At 44.4% G+C, this 23,903-nt stretch overlaps 1 protein-coding gene across 1 annotated transcript in view; it reads left to right on the top strand.

Moving 5' to 3' along the window:
- LOC144767774 (uncharacterized) overlaps nucleotides 1–23,903 on the top strand; it is a 67,810-nt gene that overhangs the window by 25,836 nt on the left and 18,071 nt on the right. The window contains 2 exon segments of the mRNA XM_078651187.1: nucleotides 6,988–7,153; nucleotides 14,341–15,955. Coding sequence (XP_078507313.1) covers nucleotides 14,371–15,955 — 1,585 coding nt within the window. The 5' untranslated portion in view covers nucleotides 6,988–7,153; nucleotides 14,341–14,370.

Below are 23,903 nucleotides of genomic sequence, written 5' to 3'. Positions count from 1 at the left end.
CGCCGTGAAGGGCATTTACCGGGCGGCGATTAAGAGGTACCACAAGGCCATTCAATTGGCCCGAGCAGCATTTTACGCCAATAAAATCAGCTAAAGTGATAACCCTGCAAAGAGCGTGTTCTCAATACTCTCTAGCCTTCAATCCCAGCAGACTGCCGCTGGGCCAATTATCAAGTCCAATGAGCAGTGTGAGGACCTTGCCACCTTCGTTGTTAGGAAGGTGGATAACATCTATAGGTCCTTCCCAACAGCACATAGTAGCAAGCAAGTGGCACGGGGCCCTAAAAAGGCAAATACCTCTTTCCGCCTATCCCCACTGACCAGCTGCGAATACTGTGTAATAAAGTCAAGTCTGGACCTCCAGCAGACTCGCTCAAATCAGACCAATTCAGGAAAGTGCTTCCTACTATCTTATCCTCCATGGGTCAGGTGATAAATGGGTCACTTGCCACGGCCACTGTGCCAAGGGAATGGAAACAGGCCAAAGTGATACCCCTGCTTAAAAAACCTTCCCTCGACCCTGCCAAGCCAGAGAACTATCGTCCTATTTCCTTGCTCCCATGGGTGGCAAAGATCACTGAGGCCTATGTTAACTCCCTCCTATCTGACTTTCTGACCAGGAATAACATGCTGGACCTCTCCCAGAACAGCTTCCGACCAGGTCAGAGCATGGAGTCTGCTCTGCTGGCTGTGACAGAACAACTCTGGTCCGCACTAGACACTGGTCAAACGTCAGCGCTGTTCCTGCTGGATCTGAGCGCCGCGTTTGACACGGTGTCCCATGCCATACTGCTGTGCCACCTGGAGGAGGCAGGAATCACTGGTCCGGCACTGGAGTGGCTTGCCTCTTTTCTTCATGAGAGGTCATTTGTGGTAACAGTCCCTGCATATACCTCAGGTGAACACCTCATCAAACAAGGGCTGCCATTGTGAAAAGCAACAATTTCTCTTAAGGTTACCAATGCTGCTCGGCGGAAACACCTCTGATTCACTTTCTTTTATCTACTCAAATAATGAGGCAGGCGCTGGGATCTGGAAGGCAAGAAACAGGTTTATTTCTCCAGAGGAGAACATATCAACTCGGACACCGGAATGTCTTTGGGAGGTGCTCTAACTGCATCTCTAACAGGTGATCGCTATCTCGCAGCTGGATATTTCGGCAGGATCAAAATGCATGTGGGATCGGTCAGGTCTAATGGTTTGCGCCATTGATTAAATCAGGCCTCTCTGTCAGTGAAATAAGTCCTGCTGTGTGTGGGCAATAAACTTATATCAGCAAGGGCCGGTTAGCAACTGGGATCAGATTGAGCAGCCAGGTGCGGTGAGTGAGGTTATCAGAGGTTATCAGAAGGGCTTGCCCGTTGTAGTAAGCTGTCACTTTAATTCATGCCATGTTGTTATTAGAATGCATTTACTGGTGCTTGGTTACCTTAGAATGTCTTATGGTCATTCTTGAGATGATGTCTGTTAGAGCCAGTTGATTGTTACACTGGCTCTCTTTCCATGTAACATAATAAATCTACTCAAGACATCAATATTTGTTTATTGCACATTACTACATTTTTGTGGCGACGATTGTTACATGGAGAACCCACATGTGCAGCAATTTCATCAAGAAGCGGATTCATCTTCCTATCAAGTCTGGATTCCTTTGAACTGACTCTCGATCTACATTTTCATTTTATAATTCAGAGTCGACTTTCATCCATCTCATGGACTTTCATCCATTAACTGCAGCTGTCACGGTAGGGCGTCTTTATTTTTTTCTTTTTCATCGCACGCTCCTGCTGCTGTGTTTCTGAATTTTCTACCTTGTCCGTGTACACCAATTACTCTGTTTCGGTTGGAAGATTTATTTCATCCACCAGGTGTCACTATCGCATTTGGAATTGCCTTGATTAAGACTGTCTCCGCTTTATTATTCTTTTGGACTGTGCGCTGAATATTTCTATCTTAAATGATAATTCTCGCCGAGCGCAGACGGATCTTTGATGAAAGAATCCTTTATTTTAAGACTTCCTCCAAAAGATATTAATCTGTGAAAATAACAAGTAGTGAAAGGCTTTTAATTCACTTTATGTTGCCAAGCGTGAAGGGAGGCTCGTGCTGAGAGTGCCAAGCTTATTTAATATCTTTAAATAAACAGCTTTTGAAGCGTCTGCAGTGGGATAATGGATCCCTTATCTGTGTTCAGCCGAGCGTGAAGGGAACCTGTCAGCAAGTGATTTATGCTGTACTCAGCCTACAATGTTAAAACTGTTTTTAAAAAAACGACAGTGTGTATGTACTCTACATTGAACAGCATTGTATGACTGTACTTGCATTTTTTGAAAACATCTGCTCCTACGTTCTGAAGTTTCTCGAGGACTGTCTTCCATCTCCATTTTCAAGCCTCGACCTCTGACGCATGACGCTCTTGAGACTGTGTCGTCATCGTGCTTCCAGGAATTCTGTTGCTTGGCAACTTACACAACTTATCAGTGCGCTGATGCGCACAGCTCCATTCCTGATATTCTACGGAGGTTATCAGTACGCTGATGCGCACAGCTTTATTTCTGAAATCCTACAGAGGTTATCAGTGTGCTGATGCGCACAGCTTTATTTTTGGGCAACCCACGGAGTTACTCAGTGCACTGATGTGCACAGCTTATCCAGTATTTACTTCTACTTTGGTCTGAAGAATACAACACTGGCACAGCTGGTTTTATGAATTCATTCACACAGATTGGTATTTTGTTGTTTTGTGTGCACACTGATGCACACAGCTCTTGCCTCATGCTTTGATACTCCTTATTATTAATATTATATGTGTGTATACATTATTTGATTTTGTGGTTATTTATTATATATTAATCTAGCCTGCATTTTTTTTCTTTATTGGGAAAATGTGTACCTAACAATCAGTCAATTCTCCTCCATCTTTCTTAGACACTCTTGGTGAGCCTGCTATTAGGTGGGAGGTGTGGCATGATAACTTTGAAACATATTTAGGGGCTATAGGTGCATCCAGGTTTGCTGCTGAAAGAAAAAAATGCTTATTGCTACATTCTTTGGAATTTGAAGGAAGGTCAGTGTTTAAACATCTTCCTGATCTTCCTGTAGAAGATCCTCCCTTAAACGATGTTTATTTAGAGACTGTACAAAAACTTAAATTGCGTTTTGACAAGCAACCTAGCCTCATGGTCCTTAGGCATAAGTTTTTTAAGAGGAAACAGTTAGATGGTGAAGATGTTGATTCCTATATATCTGCTTTGAGGAAATTAGCTGGGGATTGTAGGTTTGAAAATTTTTCTGACCAGCTTATCAGAGACCAATTTGCATGTCATTGAAGAGAGAAAAGCATCCGACAAAAGTTACTCTCTTTAGGTGACCCTTCTTTAGATGAAACTATAAAGATCGCTAAGAGCATCGAAATCTCTATGGTTTCTTTAAAGGAGTTGGAGGAAAAGATTATTGAACCAGTGAATGCCATCAATTTTAGCCCTTCTTCTAAATCATCTAAGAAATCAGTTAGGGGTGGTTATACCATTCCTGGGAAGTCGTTTAAACCTTCCAAGTCTAACACTACAGTTGCCAATACGTGTATAAGATGTGGTAATGTATCTCACCCCAAGGGTTCTCATTGTCCAGCTTCTAATGTCACTTGTAATTATTGTAAGAGGGTTGGACATTTCGCTAAGGTTTGCCTCAAATTAAAGGGGCAAGGACAAAAGAGTTTTAAAAAACCCACTGTTTGTGTAATTGATTCAGATTCTTCTTCTGATGCCGAAGTTGTTTCTGTTGTTACTGAAGATGTTTTTGTGGGAGACCCTAATGATTGTGTGGATCCGATAGCCGATTTTAAAATTGGTTCAAAATCTGTAAAACTTTTAGTAGACTCTGGTGCAAAAGTAACTATGATAACGCAAAAACTTTTCGATGAAACTTTGGAAGGTACACAACCTCTTCTTCCTCCTGACCGTGCGCTAGTGTCTTATGAAGGCCGGAAGATTGATCTTCTTGGTTATTTTGAAGATGAGTTGTGCTTCAAAGGAAGGGACATAAGGGGCAAATTTTATGTAGCTGTCAAGGGTCTTGATATCTTGGGCTGGTTCCATCAGGGTTTATTTAAGATGATTTTGAGGCCTGGTGCTAAAGACCAAATTCTTGTTGTTGATTGTGCTGATGATGTTTTGTCTCTTCAAAAAGCTTTCCCATCAGTTTTTGATGGGGAACTTGGGAAAATAAAGGGATTTAAGCACAAAATAATTGTCAAAGATGGTTCTCTGCCAGTTAAACATAAACTAAGGGGTGTACCCTATAGTGTAAAGAGAGATTTAGACAAAGAATTGCGACTGCTCTGTGAAAAAGGTGTTATCGAGCCTACAGAGTCATCTCTTTGGCTTAATCCTTTAGTCGTAGCCAGAAAAAGGGATGGCCAACTTCATGTATGTGTAGATTTAAGGTCAGTGAATAAAGAAATTTGGGTCGATTCACATCCTTTACCTAAGATCCAAGATCTCTTTGCTTCTACGAAGGGTGCTAAGATTTTTACTAAGCTTGATCTGGCCAGTGCCTATCACCAGATCGAGCTGCACCCAGAGTCGCGTGATCTTACAGCTTTTGTCTCTCCACTGGGAACGTTTCAATATCGATGTATGCCGTTTGGTTTGGCATCCGCTGCGTCGGTATTTCAGCGTGTAATGTCTAACATTCTCAGTGGAGTAGAGGGAGTTTTGGTTTTCCAAGATGACGTGCTTATTTTTGCTAAAGATTCTTATTCACATGACAAGATTTTGCATAAGGTTTTGGGGCTTTTTCAAGAACATGGGGTTGTTCTTAAACTAGAAAAATGTAAATTTTGTTGTACAGAAGTGGAATATTTAGGGCATATTCTCACCCAAGATGGAATCAAGCCAAGACCAGGACTATTAGAGGCCATTTCTAATGCTGCTACTCCCACAGATAAGACAGGTGTGAAATCTCTCTTGGGTCTCTGTGAATACTATTCGAGATTCATACCACATTATGCCACCATTGTTTGCCCCATCAGCAATTTGTTAAAGAAGGGAATTAAATTTGAATGGGGTGAGGAGTGTGTTTCTGCTTTTAAGATGGTCCAAGACAGTCTAAGTGTAAGTTCCATCTTGAAGCCTTTTGATCCTAGTTTGCCGTGTTGTTTGACGGTTGATGCAAGTCAGGTGGGTTTGGGTGCCACTTTGACGCAAGTAGAGAATGGTGTTGAAAGGACAATTGGATTTGCTTCTAGAGTTTTGCGTGCTCCCGAATTGCAATATTCGGTCACAGAAAAGGAACTTTTAGCGATTGCATGGGCTATCGATACATTTTTTTCTTATGTATGGGGTAAACGATTTTTATTGCAAACGGATCATAAGCCGCTTGTAAACATTTTGAGTGGGATAATAACTAAGTGTTCTACCCCCAGGATTATGCGCATGGTGAGCAGGTTGTTACAATATCATTTTGATGTTAAGCATATCCCCGGTGGCAAAAACGGAAGAGCAGATTTCTTTTCACGGTTTCCTGCTTCAAACTCACTTGATGATAATGTTTCTTTTGCTGATCTTATTGATGAGGATTGCGAGGACTGTCTTGTTGCTAGTGTTGATATCCCTGAACTTAAATTTTGTTCTGAGGAGGAGTGGATGCAAGCTTTTGCTAATGACTTTGTTCTTCAAGAAGTTTGTAATTTTATTAGGTCTGGATGGCCAAGAGAGAAAGTTCTTTCAACTTCTTTTCAACCTTTCTCTAAAGTCGAGGACGAGTTGTCCGTGGAAGATGATATTCTTCTACGCAATGACAAATTAATTCCACCACAAGTTTTTAGAAAAGGTATTATAATCAGGGTTAATGAGGGACATTTAGGGTGTTCATTTACCAAACGTCGTATTCGTGATACCTTTTGGTGGCCAGGTATGGATGCTGAGGTCGATGAGTTTGTTTTGGATTGCAGTATTTGCAAATCTTCTGACAAAGCTCTCAAAACTTGTGTTCCTCCACTAATTCCAGTGGAGTGTCCAGATCATTCTTGGCAAATAGTAGGTGTTGATGTGATGGGACCCTATATGACCCTCAGTGGTGGTGCTAGGTTCATTTTAGTGATGATTGATTATGCGTCAAAATGGCCGGAATTTAAGTTAGTCAAGGATGTTGATTCTAAAGTTGTTATTGATTTCTTGAGTGATGTATGGAGTAGAGAAGGTTTTCCGGAAATACTTGTTTCTGATAATGGGAAACAGTTTGTTTCTAAAGAATTGGAAGATTTTTTGTCTATTTCTGGGGTCAAACACAGTAAGAGTTCTTTATATTATCCTCAAGGAAATGGTCTTGTGGAGAGAATGAATAGGGTGGTTGGTGATTGCGTGACATGGGCAAAGGATAGGAATTGTAATGTTGTCAAATCCCTTAGGAGCATGTTTTGGTTTTATAGAACCACTCCTCATTCCTCCACAAAAATGTCCCCTTTTGAATTAATGAGGGGAAGGAAACCTAACACTTCTTTTCGTCCAGGGTGGATGTCAAAGTGGGTTAAAAATTAATCTGATGTGGAAAAGTTGATGACTTTTGCAAAAGAAAGTGCAACTATTACTCAAGAGAAACAAAAATCAACCTTTGACATTAAGAAAGGCGCAAAATTGTGCACCTTGAATGTTGAAGATCGTGTCAGAATTAGGAAATCTACTCATGTTAATAAAGGGGAGTGTAAATTTGGTCCTCCCGTCCAGGTTCTCAAGATAAGTGGGAATGCTGTTAAAGTTGAAGGAGGGTTTTGGTGGAACTTGAGTAAAGTTGCTAAAGTTAATTGTTCTTTTCAGGAGCAACCTGGTAAGAGTAATTATCAGTCTGCTTCCAATATTGTTCTTAGGAAGAGTTCTTGTTGGATTGTTAGGCCTTTCAGATATATAGAATAATTTATGTATGTTGTGGATGTTTGGGGGTGGGTAGATTTAACATTGGGGTTTTTTTCACTGTTTTTTTTTTTTTTAGATTTTTGAGAAGGGAAGGTAATGTAGTGTAATGTAATGTAGGAACTCACTCCCGACCGACCTACGCCTGACCCAAGACCACCTCTCCTTCAGGAGGAAGCTCAAGACCTGGCTGTTCAAGCAGTAACGGCACCCCCCCCCCAACCCAGCGCCTTGAGACCCTACGGGTGAGTAGTGCGCTCTACAAATGACCTGATTGATTGTAGTAAGCTGTCACTTTAATTCATTTCATGTTGTTATTATATTGCATTTACTGGTGCTTGGTTAACTTAGAATGTCTTATGGCCATTCTTGAGATGATGTCTGTTAGAGCCAGTTGATTGTTACACTGGCTCTCTTTCCATGTAACATAATAAATCTACTCAAGACATCAATATTTGTTTATTGCAAATTACTACACCCGTGTAAGGAGGATGAAAGGACGAGCGGGTTTAGGGCGGAAAGTGACTCAGGGGCTTTGTCATGATGACTAGGTTTTTAAAAATTTTTTTTATTTTACAGAGTTTTATATAGCGCGAACTTGACCATAATCGGGTATCACAGCGATTTACATAGCACCAGTTGCATTACATGAGGACACATTCATTTTTGTTAGGCACTGGGAGATTAAATGATTTGCCCAGAATCACAGGATGTTCAGCGTCATTGCCGAGACTCAAACCCAGTTGTCCAGATTCGAGGTCGACCGCCCTAGCCGTTAGGCCAACCCCAGTATATTTATCCGTGCTTCGTCAGGGCGCTGGGGAGGACAGCGGGGTCAGGGTGAAACATAGGTGACCAGCAGAGTATAAAATGGCCGCGATGTCTAAGATGATTGCCGCTTACGCGCACGCAGAGGCTCTCGCTAAGCAAGATGGCACCGGTAATGTTCATGTATGTCGCTTTACATTTTTACACCACAGGGTTCCTCCCTCAGCCCCCTGCTATTCAATCTTTACGTCCAACCCCTGGCTGCAGTAGCTAAGAGCAGAGGACTGACCATGGTCTCCTACGCCGACGATACACAGTTAGTGGTGGCGCTCTCGAATAACACCGAGCAAGACGCCCTCAAGTTTCAGGGCGACCTAGCAACAGTTGCTGAATGGATGACCGCCAACAGTCTCCAGTCGAATGCCAGCAAGTCGGAGGTGCTGCTGGTCGGCAAGGACCATGGTTAGTAGTGTGAATGCTGGTAGTGCCCCCCCCCCAAGCAGGTTGTGAAAAATCTAGGGGTGTGGATAGACTCATCTCTCAACTTCCGAGCCCAAACCAAAAAGTGGCAGGGACCTGCTTTCGACTACTTCGGGGGCTTCAACCCCTATTGGGTTTCTTCGATGCACCCACACGACAGATCATCATTCAGGCGTCTGTAATGTCAAGACTGGCCTAAGCCTGCTCTCTGTATCTAGGGTCCAATAAGGCTGAAATTCTGAGGCTACAAAGGGCACAGAACGCGGCAGCAAGGACCCTGCTAGGTCTACACAGGTCCTGCCCGGTTTCTAACGCCATCCTGCGCCTTCACTGGTTGCCTATAGCCAGGCGAATTGAATTCAAGTTTTTATGCATCGCCTTTAAAGCCTTGAAACTGTCGTCCCCTAACATCTTGGCCAGCCTCTTCTTGCCTTATGTTCCCTCATGCCATTTTTGCTCACAGAGTCAACACCTGGTAGTGGTCCCCCGAAAAACAGAAAGTCTGCGCTGGAGGCTGCTCTTTTCGTAGCAGAGCAGCCCTCCTCTGGAATGCACTTCCAGCTCACATCTGGGAAGAGGTGACTTTTAACCCCATCCGCGCTAAGCGTTTTCCCGCTGTGCGCTAAAGATTCGCAAATCCCGCGTTACATGACGAGCTCAGCTCGTCATGAGCGTACGACAGGCGTACCTCATGACGAGCTGAGCTCGTCATGAGCGTGGAAGGGGTTAATGGCCTTCCTGAATTCTACAGGATGGCCATTAAAACTCACCTTTTCCCTGCACCACAGTCCTTCCCTCAGTTCCACTCTTACATGTCAGTTGCTCTGCTGTCAGCGCCGGGACGCCCCATCTCTGGGGCAGCTGTTGCGCTTCACAAGATGTGGTAACATAACATAACCATATTTCCGACCTGTCAAGAAAGAAAATTAAACTCTATTAATGTCATGGAGGCGAGGATTTACCGACCCTACGTACAACTAATACTGCACCCACTCAAGAAGGAGAATGGAAGCTCATTGAGGATAGGCCTTCTTTAGTATTGAACGATCTTGACAAATCTGCTCCAATTCTATTGATGAGTGTAAGAAATACTTTGAGCAATGTTGACGATTCCACGGTGGCACAGGTTCAACGAATTACGTGACTCACAAGGGGTTTTCCTTTCAAGCTCTGATCAGCAACATTATTACCAGTGGAGGAATGACAAAGGAGAGGGGATTTTGCACAAATAAAGAGGAAGTGCTTCACCTTGTGCCTGTTTTACGTGGAAAGCAGGGGCTGTTTTTTTCTAAGCATGGGACTCATTGGATAATACGAAGAGAAAAAAGCGTACTCCTTACATCTGTGTCCTTAATAGGATAGAAACCTTTCCGCACAATAGCTAAGAAATCTCTGCTCTTTCTATTAGGGTTCCGTTAAAAGGTCCTTTCCGCATGATGATAAGCAGTTGTCTTCAGCCGTTCATAGTGTCATTACCTCGTCATTCCCAGGCCTTTTCATCTCTGGTTGATGATTGTATGAAACATTTCTCTAAGATGTTTACTTGTCTTCCCCTTCTTCGCGCATATATACTCCTCGATCCTGATGTTATTCCTTCAGGACCTCTTCTCTTAGTCCTCCTCCTTTACTGAAATATTATATTTATTTTCCCCAACTAAGTTATGTGGCGGGGTTATTGCTCTAGCTCAGAGAATCTGTTTGTCGCCTCCTACAATGACTTCATCTTGTCATCCAACTCATCCGTGTCCCTTTGTATGTCAGCTTCACAGATACTTTCAATTTACAATTCACTCTCACACTGTTGCACCAACTGTGTGACACAACAAAATTAAAACCTTAATGGAGGAGATTGATTCATATACCTTCCCCCTGGTAGAGACCACTTCAGCACCTGGTATTATTTGACACAGGGAGTTCACCACTTTATACCCTGAGACTTCTGCAACTTCCTTTTGGGTTGGCTAGATCTGGTTAGCTGAACAACGTCAGTCCAGTAACAAATTTCAAACAACTGAATCTCTAAGTTGGTCCAGTGCCTCTGCCATTACTCCCCACTTAGTAGTTAGTGGTATGGTTCCTGCCGCTCTTAAAGACACCACAGCGAATCCCTTGTTCTTGAAGCCAGGAGCAGATTCCTTGGTTTTAAAAACGTTATTGCCGATATTGTTACTTTCTTTTGCTCTTAGCTGGTGTCAAAGTTTGTAGCAAAACCAATATCCCAAGGACACTAGGGCATGATTTTGGCCATCACATAATACAGAGACAGTGCTTCTCCCTAATATGGATGAGCTGAAATGGGAGCCGGAGCCAACGCTTTGTTCTCATTAGATCTCTCTGCTGTCTTCGCACAGTTGAGTACTCCAACTTGGTGAACCATGTTGAGGCTTTGGCATCGGGTGCTAGGCCCTAAAGAGGTTCATATCATTCTTTACAGGCTGAACATGTATCGCCAGATTGGGCAACTTTTCGTCCAACACATTACATGCAATTCCAGACTGACTCGTGGGTCCTCCATCTCGCCCCATTTGTTCACCAGCTATGTAATCCCACTTGCTGAAGCTTTACTTGAGAAAGGTGTTAGAGCATTTTGAGGTGTTACATTTGATTGTGCAAATCTGTGCCCTCGCTGTGTGTAGGTATTTCGGAGTAGTTGATGCCCGTGAATGGCTTGGACGAAGCCTAACCTTTCACTACAAAATGTATTGAATGGATTTGTGTGTGCGAGACAGTGTGTATGTGTTTGTTTGCGATTGGTCGTCTTGGGTGGATACATTATATATATATGAGCATGTAAGCGACTGATCCGTCTGATTACTTATTTCCAGTGTGTAGGTCTTTGTGCCTGGGGATGAATTGTGTTTCACGTGTGTGTGTGTGCACTTCAGAGCACAATGCCTGTGTAATTGTGCAGCATTGAAGATGTGGTTAAGAGATATCTGGTTTGTTCCATTAATCCATTTATAAATGAGGTGTGAGGCTGTACAAGTGAGAGTTGGAGTTTGTGTCACATCTGTGAGTACACAATTGAATGGACTTTTTAAAGAGGAATTTGTTTTGTGTGCGTGATTGTTGCAAACATTTGGCGTGTGTGTTGCAAGCATTTTGCCAAAGACAAGCCTGTCTGCTCCCAGGCACACCTGGCCGCCACTGCTGGGACCAGAAGTCAGGTAGTATACTCAATATTTCTCATATTCTGCATAAGATCTAAAGTCTTTCAGTTACACAGATTTTAGAATCTCCCCCATGTTTGTCTCGTTTTTAGAGGCAAATGGCGTGTATGCCAGCCACACATATAGAGTAATCTAGTACTAAACAGCCCTCATTTCGGACCAACAAACAATAAACCTCTTCTACATGCTTAGTTTGAGGAGTCATTAAAAGCGGCTTTACTAAACCCACCCACCCTAGGCAAAGATGAGGTGGAAATACTCAAATTATTAGAATCTTCTAAGATGGATATCCTGTTCTCAACTGAAACCTGGTTGTCAGAGGGATCTACTCCAGATCTCCAGAAGCATTACCTGAAGATAACCAAAAGAGAACAAGCTCAGAGGAAGGAGTGAGATAGCAGCAATTATTCACCAGTGGATCCACACATCTCTGAAACAAATTACTCAAACTGAAGGGGTAGATCTGCTTTCCTTTTTCAAGTTTCGAGTTGATGACGACAACTCGGTCCCTAAAGATAATGAATTTGCTGATTTAATGATGTTGAATTTACACCAACACATTACATGCTCAGGTCACATAAAATGAAATCCCTTAGATCTGATCTGGGCGTATAATTCGAATTGACTGAATATAATCATCCGTCCTTGCATATGGTCCAATCAGTATTTGATCAGCGTTTATATTCCGGTAGATCTTTCTAACTTGATCCTCAAGCAGGAAATGAAACCATACACACCTGGCGATACATTAATACAGAGCCAGTGTTATCAACACTTTAAACCCCTCCCCCCTCTTCCCATCAATTGAAGACATTCTCTCCAAAGAAAAATAACCCACTCTGTGGCTCGGGCATGCTAGTGACCAACACCCCTCAAATCCAACAGCGTGTTATAAACCGCACCAGACCATTGCCCTGGTACAAGCCAGAGTTAAAGGAGGCGAAACCTGCATTGCGTCAACACTGGCAGGAAAGTGATGCTGAAGACAGCAAAATCACATTTTAAATTGAGCTTGCAGAATTTAAAGGCAAACCCGTTGCATGCAAAGTCCTCTTAATAGACAAATAATAAAAAATACTTTTTTTATATCCTGAATGATTTGTCTCCCCCAGATGAAATGAGAACTTCCCTGACTCCTATCGAGGCATTCTGTGACAATCTAAATACTTAACAAAAACATTCTTTAAAGATAGTATAAACTATTACAGCAGCAGTAATTCTGAAGTTGAGTCTGAAAAGAACTCCTTATCCTTGTTTTAAAAAAAAAAAAATATATATATTTTGTATTCCTGCATCCTAAGAAATAAACAAGCTCCATGAATTTGTGATCAAGGTCAAATCCGGGTCACCAACTGACCCTTGCCCTCCAGCAGTCATGGAATCTCTGACCTCATCATTCAATCAATCAGCATTTATAAAGTGCACCCCAAGGATATCTGGGCGCTGAGGGTGCTGCGTCTCTGTCGAAAAGCCAGGTCTTGAGCAATCCCCTGCAGAGCGTTTTCATCAATTCAGCAGGCCAAGCTGTCGCTCCAAGCGCGTTTCATAATGTTGTAGAGCTCACGTTACTGAAAAACCAGGGAGAAGTCCCGGATCTAACCAGGAATTATAGGCCAATACCTCTGCTCCCTTAACCTGCAAAAACTATTGGTCAGAGAACTATCTTCAAGAGGTTCGAGGCTTTATAACTACTCCAGCTCTCAGTTAATTCTTATCGATGGAATGTCCGCCTCACCATTGCAGATTCAAAATATGATGCAATTTGATGATTACTTCATGAGGTTGAATCAGCTAAAACTGGGTATTGACCAAACTGAGATTGTAATTCTAAAGAATAAGACCAATCTTTGGAACCAACTTTACTCTCCAACAAAAATGAGATTGTTACCTGAGCCTAAACCCACAGCTAAAAGCCTCTGAGTGATAATCAATAGTAATCTTAGCAAGAACCAGCAGGCTGGAGCAGTAGGATCTAAATACAGATTTATACTGAAACTACTTAAGAGAATAACCCCACTCCTCCCACGTAATGCAAGAAAAGCAATAGTGGTGGCCGCAGTCCTATCTAGATCTCATCATGCCAACCGAGTATGTGTAAGAATGCCCAGTATCACCATTCATGGACTACAAGTAATTCACAGCGACGCAGCTTGTTTACTACATGATCTACAGAGGTGGGCACAACACGCCACACCTATATTGAAATAACAAATCCACTCTAAGACCCTCTGACTCAGCCCTAAAGGGTCGAGAGGTCTAGCCCCTCACTGCATTGCAAACCAGGCGGAAATGCATACACCCGTACAAAACCAGAGATCGCCTCACTTGAATTTACTTTCTATTCCAAAATTACAGAGGATCAGATCAGGTGGACGCAGCTTTCGTACAAGCTCCTTCCATTCGGATCTCTCTCCCGGCGAAATCCATTTGAATCTAACTTCAAGTGTTTTCCCAGAAATCTGACAACCCACAAACCTATTCATGCTCGATTCTTCCCTGGTCTGATTGGTTGTCTCCTCTTTTATGTATTTCTGATTCAGTTCCAAGAAACCCTTGGTTGAACATTCTCTCTATATATGCAATGACATAACATGTGTTTTGTAGATCCTGTAGAGGTTTGGTGTGATGGAATGTGCTTCAGTCACTGAACTGAATATTGCAAAAGAGAGGTGTACAGTTCAAGTGAGGATGTTAGCGCAGTCTTGTCTGCCAGGGTATTATAAACCTTCGATTGCTGCAAGGCTGTTACAGTGTTCAATTTTTGTGGTAGCACAGTGTACAATTTGAGCAGACCAAGGAACAGACATAGTGTTGGAAACATTTCAAATCCGTGCCTTTCATAATATATGAACTATTTTGCGGGTGTTGTGACAATTTAATGATTAATATTTTTCTGGTTTTACAAATGAGCAATGTTCTCTGATCACACTGGGGTTGGTGAGACAGGAAGGAGTATTTTGACCTAAATGTCCTGTGATAACGTGTTGTCTTTTCTCTTTTCCTCTCCTCTGCAGACATTGAGACTTGAACATCAATTTACCAGAATGGGGAGAAGACGGGCTCCAGGAAAGAAAGTGACAGCGCAGTGTTCACGTGAATCCGTAAGAGCCACAGTCCCATCTTATCCTATTCATGACGTCTCAGCTTCAAGATCTCGAAAAGATACTCAGAGGGACAATGAGCTGGAACCGCTTTCGGAGAACCTGCCGCACATTATCCTTCTATCCATGCTGGAGGAGTTGGAAGCCAAACTGGATAACTTGCTGAATACTGTGGAGGACGTACCTTCTAAAGTCGCTGGGATGATTAAGAAAATCTGGATAGAAAAGGATCAAGGTTCCCTAGATAATGCTGGAGTGTGTTTGGAGATGATCTGTCCGGCGAGCATTAGAGATCGTGTTATTAGCCGGTCTCCTGCGACACCTCATCTGGACAGGTCAGAGGCACCGAGCTTGTGTCTTTAGCCGGTGTTCTCTGATGGGCATGCACCAAAGAAGGACTGTACGATCTCCTCGCCAACTGATGTTCAAGTGCGTCCAGAGGAGCCAAACCTTTGTCTACAGCCAATGTTTCCAGATCGACATCACCCACAGCAGGACCAGTGCATGCAACCTGGGTTTCCAGATAGAAATGGAGTACAGCAGGATTGTACTATATCCAGGTGCCCCCAGACAGATCCTCCAGGCAGATCACAGGAGGCAAAGCTGTGTCTTCACTTAGAATTTGTTGATGGGCAGACACCACAGCAAGACCACAGCATACAATCAGCGTTCCCAGAAGAGTGGGAGCCAGATGAGCCCATGAAGCAAGAACCATCCCCATTGTCTACTAATAGCTGGGACCAACAACAGAACCTCTGCCCACACCCACTATTTCCTGAAGGACACGAACCACAGCAAAACCACTGTATACAACCCGCTCTACCAGATGGGAAGGAACCTGATGATCCTTTGGAGGAAGAATTGATGTGTTTTGATTTCCAAGATCCCCAGGAGAACCAGTGCCTACAACCCGTGTCACCTGATGGGATGTCATCAGACCAACACTTAGAGTCTGGGCTGTTGTCCTTTGATGAGTTGGGGTCACAACAAACCCATGGTCTACAGCAACACCTATGCTTGAAGCAGGAACTTCCTTATGCGCAGGATCCAAATGTGAACTACGAGCTAGAATCTATGCGCCCTGAAGCACAGGAACCAGATCAAAATGACAATCTAGAACCGGCCTGTACTGATGCACATGGTTCAGATCAGAAGTACAAGCTAGGACTACTGCACACTGCGGCACATGACCGAGAGCTAGAGTCAGTGCTTCCTGAAGCACAGAAACCAGATCAGAACGACGAGCAAGAACAGACCTGTGCAGATGCACATGGTTCAGATCAAAAGTACAAACTAGAACCTCCCTGTACTGATGCAGAGGGTTCAGATCAGAACTACATACTCGAACCACTGCACCCTGAATCACAGCATAAACATCAGAACTGCAAGGCAGAACTGCTCTGTCCTGATGAGCGGGGTCAGTGTGTGCCTCCATCATTCCTAGGACTGCATACAAATACTGCAGATGAAGACTCAATGGAGAGAGGAAATACAAAATCACATTTATTGCTGTTCGAAGCTACCCCAGGTATGTGTTTCACTATAAATGGACTCTCGGAGTGCATTCTAACACACGTAACCTCTTCAAAATGCGTATGGGGAGATTTTAGGAAGTTTCCAAAGGGGATCATTTGGGATTGGGTGGAATCCCCTGAGCGATTCTGATCCCCAGAGTATGAGTACACAGAGTGCAGATGTTTCCCTGCATTCTCCTCCTCTGGCTCCACACAGGACTGTATCCTTCCTGTGCAGAAACAGGCCTGGTAATGGGACTCTGCCTGAGACAAATAAGCCAGTAGCTCCTGTCGTTCCTTGTTCGTCCCCATTCCAGGCTGAGGAACTGGAAATAGCGCCAGTCATGGGAGGTTTTACTGGCCAGAATCACACGTAATAGTCGGATGCAAGTGATGTGGTGTTCATTGAGAATAGCAGACATGCGCAGTCTGGAGAGGGAACTGTGTTTCCAGTTGCACAGTTACGTTGGGTAAGACGCAGTCGTCTCCAGTTCCTGATATAAAAATCAGAGTCTGTATTCTGCCTCAACAGCAGGGCCGACCAGGGATGTTGTTGTCACCGGAGGGTACTCCAGGAGTGCTCACCTCCTCATGGTAGACAGATACACAAAGGTTATGGAACTCTGAGGTGACTTGCAATAATCTTATTATATGCACCAGGTGCTACTTTATCCCGGATAATACATGGTCACACCATCATCTTTCCCACAAACCTTGGTACGTAGCTCCTACATATGCAGCAGCAAAAGTAAAAATAAAAATTGTTAGATATTTGTTGCAAAAAGATGTTAGAAACAGTTCAATGAAAGTCAGTTGGAAAAAAAAAGCTGCAGTAGCTCGGAACGTGGAGAAACATGCAGAAAGATTCAACCCTTTCTTTATCTAAGGAAACTAATAAACATATTCCCTCTGCTTCTCATAGTAAGCTAGTAACATACAGCAGAAGTGATAAAAGTAAAGTTCTGTTTGTTGCTTTAAACAGCTACTTCAATTATGCTTCGTGACTTGACCTTCTTTTCACATCAGCTGCTGGCTCTGGCAGCAGGCAATGTGCCCTCAGGACCTGACTGTAATAACTTATAAAAGCCGAGTTCTGACGTCTCTTCTTCATAATCACTGACTTGGTGCATCACAAATTCCTGATTATAAATAAATTAGACACTGCCATTTATACAGGGATTACAGAATCTCACATAATATAATTATATATATATATATACACATATAATACCGTTGGCACAGTCCAATGAATCTGCACAAAAGTATTTGGGATTGGCATGGCTAGTTTCATGCAGTGTTTTTTTGTGGTCCTCAAATTAAGCCACTAGTCATTTAAGATCGAGCTAGCTGGACCTTTAGCCCATGAATGGTCAGTGCATCTGGACTCGCGAACCCAAATGTAACAATATATTGGATCTGATTGGATGAGGGAGCTTTTTCGCCCATCCCTTTCGGATACGTAAACCCAAAGTTGGGTCTGCAGACCTGAAGCTCCCTGATTGGCTGGCTATATCTTGAACCATTACCTGATGAAGAGACTTGTTCCCCGCATCCTGTAAAAATACTAAAGAAGCCATAAAGAGCTGTGGTGCCGTCCTGTCTCTCCTTGGTACAGGTGCTGCCTAATGTTAAAATGTAGAAAGAAATTGCTGATTTTGAACAGAGGTTGGATTCCTCATCATGACCCTTGAGTTCCGCAAACCTTAGGCAGGTGTCTGCGCAGGCACAGTAATTGGCCTTGTACCCTGGTGGACATTTGTGATGTTCGGAGACCTGCTGCTCGGTCTGAAAACCTATTGATGTCCAATAAGGATACACAAGTTTGCAAGGGTCCGAGAACCCCAAGAAAGTGTCCGGGAACCCTTAAAAATAAAAAATAAAAAAACATAAGCCAGGCTGAAAACTGAAAACTGAAAACAAGCATTGGCAAAACAAATAGGTGTCTCCTATCCGAAAGCTACTGGCTTTGGCAACGAGTTTTAGCCATTATGTACCCCAGTGTGACTGCTGTTCGGCATGGCTAAAAGTTAGTGGCACAAGGTCGGGTGGGGTAGATAGAAGGGGGATAGATTGGGGTATAGTGGAATGGGGTAGATTGGAGTCAAGTGGGGTAGATTGAATTGAGGTAGATTTGGGTGGAGTGGAGTAGATTGAGGTGGAGTAGGATGGATTGGGGTGGATTGGAGTGGGATAGATCGGGAAAGAGTGGGGTGGAATGAGGTAGATTGGAGTAGAGTGGGGAAGACTGGAGTGGAGTAGATTAGAGTGCAGTATATTGGGGTAGTTTGGATTGCGGTACATTGGACTGGAGTAGAATGGAGTGGAGTTATATAGAGTGGTGTAGGGTAGATTGGGCTGGGGTGTGGTAGAGTGTGGCGGAATTGATTGGAGTAGATTTGAGTAGGGTAGATTGAATGGGGTAGATTGGGATAGGTAAGTCTGAGATGGAGTGGGGTAGGGTAGATTGGAGTAGGGTGGAGTGGATTAGATTAACCTGGAATGAGGTAGGTTTGGGTAGAGTGGGGTGGAGTGGAATTGGATAGATTGGAGTGGAGTGTTGTGGGGTAGATTAGGGTGTAGTGGAATGGGGTAGAGTGGGTGGATTGTAGTGGGGTGGTTTGGATGGAGTGGGGTAGATTGGATTGAGTGGGGTAGATTGGATGAAGTGGAGAGGGATAGATTGGGTGGAGTAGGGTAGAGTACAGTGGAGTACAGTAGATTATGGTAGATTAGAGTTGGGTAGATTGTGGTAGTTTGGAGTGGGTAGATTGTGGTAGGAGTGTAGATGAGTTGGATAGATTGCAGTTGGATAAATTGAAATGGAGTTGGGTAAATTGGACTGAAGTAGAGTGAGGTAGATTGGGGTGAAGTAAATTAGATTGGAGTAGATTAGAGTTGGGGTAGATTGAAGTGGAGTGGGGTAGACTGGGGTATAATGGAGCAGAATGGGGTAAATCTGAGTGGAGTGCGGTAGATTGGGGTGGAGTCACGTAGATTGGGTTAGATTGAGTGTATTAGGGTAGATTGGAGTGGAATAGGGTAGATTGAGTTAGAGTGGGGTAGATTGCGGTGGGTAAATTGGGAATGGATAGATTGGAATGGGGTGAATAGGAGTGGGATGGATTGGGGTACTTTGGAGTGGATTGGGATACTTTGGAGTGGAGTGGAGCGGAGTGGAGTGGAGTGGGGTGGATTGGAGTGGGGTAAGTGGTGTGGAGTAGAGGAGCGTGGAGTAGAGTGTTGATTCATGGAGTGAGTGGCATAGATTGGAGTGGAGTGGTGTGGAGTTGAGTGGCGTAGTGTGGAGTATACTTGGTGTGGTAGCGCACTGCCATTACAGACAACACATTTTCAATTGAAATGATCATTACATTTACACCGAAATATGGTTTTACTGCACATAAATGATAATATTTGCAAATGTCATCCCCTAGTGTATTAATGTGTTTCAATCCTATTCAAATATTTTTCTCCACACTTCAGTAATTCAAAACAAATGTGCTTCATTTTTACAAATTCTGATATATTCTGAAACATCAGCACAGTTCTTTTCTTTAGGTCTTGCCACAACAGCGCTTAACTTTGTGGGCTTACTGCCCACCCATTGCTTTTTATTTGTTTCTTTGAATCTCCTTTAAACAGCCTTGCTTCCAAATGGCTAATCTTTCCTACTTGTCCCTCCTTTTCATAGATTGTTCCCTCCCATGGAGCATCGTCCCGTTACTTGTATCCTTGCAATGGTCCCATATTATCAACTGCTTTACGCACTTTTTTTTCTTTGTCTAAGAGCACTTCATATGCGCACTTTTTTCACTCACTCCAAGCTTTTTTGTAAATGGCTGTAATTCTTGTTCATATCTCGTCACATTTGCTGTTCATTCACAGACTGAGATCAAATGTCAGATGATGTTTCCCCTAAACAGCCTGTTCTTTCTCTGACTTCAAAGTAAGAGAGACAGTTCCTCACCGTCTCACTCATCGCTGCTTGCCTCTCCTTGCTTGTTATTTATAAAAGCAAATTACTTCATTTTCTTGCCTTCACCACCTCTCCTTCACATAATGGTAGCAGCCGTTTCAACTAAAGTGCTAGTGTCTACTGCTGCCGACCAGAAACTTCACTGTCGACTGTAAAGTTGGCACCTAAGGTACTGGAAGGACGGCTTGGGGTGGAGGGGACATTGGCATGTACAGAGGGCCGTGCCATTGAAGCATCTTCTGGCAGCCCTCACCAGCTGCATCATGACACGACCCTACCCCATCTGTACAACGTTTCCGGGCCGAAAGCAGTATAGGATAATAGCTTTATATTCTGTGACCAGTCTGTTTACTATGTATAATCCACTGTACTAAATGATATGAGGTATTCTTAGTACATGTATTTCTAAAATGTCAATTGTTGTAATATTTAGGACACATACTATTGTAATGCAAGTTGATCTCTAGTAATCTTTAGGACATGTATTATTTGTAAAGTAGAAATGCTTTCCACTTAAAATTGAATATATATACTTGGTAGTTTGTTTAAAGGACTAATCAAACCAAATGTCAGAAGTACAGTGCTATAAAATTGTGAAGCACTCTGATACCCAGTTGGGTCATGTTTGCGCTATATAAAATAACACACCTGGGTGCGGGGAGATCCCCTCCACACACACCTGGTGCCTGCTGTGAAGAAGGTGTGTGAGGGCTGAAAAATTACCTTCATGCCCTGCAAGGCCAGCGCCCTCGATGCTGCCTGCGTGGTGGCCATATTGAAGCAGAAAACCATCAGGACATCTCAGGCATTTACACCCAATACCGTGAAAGACGGCAGGCCCGTAGGCGGATTTAGGAAATTATTAGGCACTTTGCTAGTGGTATCTTGAGGAAAATAATCAAATACCGGCGGCGAGGCCAAACTACTTTTCAAAAATAACATACTCACACTGGGGAGAGACTTCTCAGGCTCTGATTGTGGGCTGGGATTCCCTGCAACAGAGAGCAACCATTTGTAGCTTCTTCTCAGACTAATAGTCCCCTTTCCCGGCATTCAGAAAAAAATGTAATATCCGCATTTTTAGGTGCAGCACCTAAGGAGCTTATTGATGGCACAGTAATAACTCTCCGTTCCCGGCATTCTATTTTCATTAATCATATCCACCACATTTGATTGAAATTCAAAGGGTAGGCCTGAGTAACTACGTTTCAATCTTTGTAACCCGGCAAAATGCAGTAGAATATTTCTTTTTCGACTGATGGTGTGGGACACTGCTAAAAGTCATTTGCAGAGTCAGTAGGATTTCAAGGCAAGACCAATTGGCTTTGCCAGTGCTTGTTTTTTGTTGTGTGCTAGGAAAACAATCTTACACTTTCTCCTCTTGTATGGATACTCAGCAGAATTGTCACATAAATTCTCTCATTTTGAAGTCATAGGAAGAAAAGTAAACACCAAGCTCCCTCAAAGAGAGAGCTTGACATTTGACCTCTGTCTTTGAATGCACAGCAAATGATAAAAACAAGATGTAAAGGCCTTTTTACAGAAAGCGTGTTTGTGGAAGAATACAGTAAACAAGGTTTGGGCAGCGGGAGGGACGGATGTGAGTTACAAACCACAAATCCAATGGTAAGGAATGGGTGGAATGTACTCCCACTGATGCTTTCTGAATATCCCCAATATGTCTTTAGCTCTGTCTGGTGGTCTTGGATCAAAAACAAAAAGGTCACAATGAAGTTATTATTGGGATTGCTTTTAACATCTTAATTTATGTTCATTTGAAACTCACTTAAACCATAGTCTCTCTCTCTCTCTCTCTCTTTCTTTCTATCTTTCTCTCTTTCTTTCTCTCTCTTTCTTTCTATCTTTCTCTCTCTCTTTCCCTTTCTTTCTTTCTTTCTTTCTTTCTTTCTTTCTTTCTTTCTATCTTTCTTTCTATCTTTTTCTCTCTCTCCCTCTCTCTCTCCCTCTCTCTCACTCTCTCTCTCCCGCTCTTCCTTCCTTCCCTCCCACGTAATTTGTGGTTATAAGAGTTTCTATTGAAAAGCAATTATTTCTTTGCTAATAACCTTGGAATCGGGGGGCAGAGCTAGCTCGCAACCAAGATGGCTTCACGAACCGAGAGCTCCGCTGTCTCACTAAACTATCCGGCAAAAATCGTGGGAGCTGCACAATTATCGGCGGTCCTAAGCACACGGACTGGGTCCTCCGATTGTTGCTGATCACAAACACCGAAGGTGCGGATCTCTGGCTTTCCCCCTTCTTGCTGCCCGGACAGCGGTGGCCTGGTGAACTGGTAGCCATTGGAACGGCGGGGCTACGTCCGCCCCTGGGGATTGCGGTTCAGATTCGACCATTGGCCTGGTCGTTCGGTGGTTGCGGAGGCCGGCCCTGAGATTGGAGAGGGGAGTGGAGTGCATGATCCTCCAACCCCGGATACCGCTGGACTGCCCGTCCGGAGTGCGGAGTTAGCGGCAGCCTGCGAGACGGCGGCGTCCCGCGTGAAGCTGGGTGCGGTCCCTACAGAGCCTGGGGAGCGGCGTCCTGCGGGGCCTGGCCCCTGGGGCGCGAGCGCTGACATCGCGGCCTCGGGCTGGAGCGATTGGGTAAGAAGTAAGATGCGGAGCGAGACCCCAGTGGCGGCGGAGCCCCGGAGGAGGGCACAATTTGAATCGACCCGAGAAGGGCTTCCCAGTCCCCTTCCCCCAGCGGTGATCAGAGGTGTAGGTGCCATCTGGAGGTGAGAAGTAACAGTGAGGAGCACAGCCCTTGAGAAGTGTTGAAGGAGAGGAGGGCACGGTATTCCTATAATGGTGGCTGGACATTACTCGGGCCCAGGGTCCATGGGAGGTCCCCTTCCGCCAGCGGTGATCAGAGGTGTAGGTGCCATTTGGAGGTGAGGAGTAACAGTGAGGAGCACAGCCCTTGATAAGTATTGAAGAGGAGGAGGGCGTGGTATTCCTATAACGGTGGCTGGACATTACTCGGTTCTAGGGTCCATGGGAGGGCCCATCTAACCCCTCTCTGCCAGCAGGAGCGACTGGAGGTGCTGCCACTAGGTTTACAGTGCAATTGGGAGCCAACATTGTGGTTGCATAGTGCTCTGCGCCAGTCGCCTTACACCACGAGTACAGGAACTGCCCGGGGCCCTGCTCAGCTGCCGCGGTGAGCTACGTGGAAGGGACCCAACTGGGTGGAGAGTGAAGTGATTGACTGCGGGCGTATTTGAAAGCACAGTGGGCCCAATAACGGTGTTTAGTGACGCGGGGGTCCTGATTATATTCCTGCAGATACACATGTATGCATGTCCTGCTGAGGGGTGGTGCCTGGCTCTGGGGTATCGCGGCGCCCAACCCCGGCGCTACGAGTGGCGGTAATCGCGGACTGAGTTCTGCTGGAAGGGACCATTGCCCCCGTACGTAGAGACTTACCTCGTGGTGGGGGTCGCAACGACACCTGCAATTGGAAACTACCGTCTGTGTTGCTCTTCCCCTGGTATGGAGTCACACAGCAACATCACGATGGGTCGGGTGGACAGGAATCAACCTAAGCTTTCGTTTGATCCTAAGAGACCCAAGCCTAGCGAGGCCACACCGGAGGGAGGGCCATGCGGGTAAGAGCCAACTGAAGAGAGTCCACAGCAGGATATTCACGGCCTATTGATCGCCATGAAGAAGAGCCTGCAGGGAGGGATCGCCTCCCTGGGAACTAAGATGGACGCACTCACATACAGAAAGGATCGCATGGCAGAGAGCTCGATAAACATGCGGAACGCATTGACATGTCCGAACAACGCCTGATGGAGGTGGAGGAGGCTCATACCACCCTGGATACGGAGCACAAATAGCTGGGCAGGGTTATCCAGATCTTACAGGACAAGACGGAGGACTTGGAGGCCCGCTCTCGGAGGTGCAATCTCCTCATCACTGGACTTCCGGAAACCACCAAACCACCAAAACCGGGAATATGGAGCTGTTCATAGAAAATCT

This window comes from Lissotriton helveticus, chromosome 1_1 (assembly GCF_964261635.1).
Source record: "Lissotriton helveticus chromosome 1_1, aLisHel1.1, whole genome shotgun sequence".
NCBI classification, from domain to species: Eukaryota; Metazoa; Chordata; class Amphibia; order Caudata; family Salamandridae; genus Lissotriton; species Lissotriton helveticus.
The sequence above is the reverse complement of the archived record's forward strand: the minus strand, read 5'-3'. Positions and strand labels throughout refer to the sequence as shown.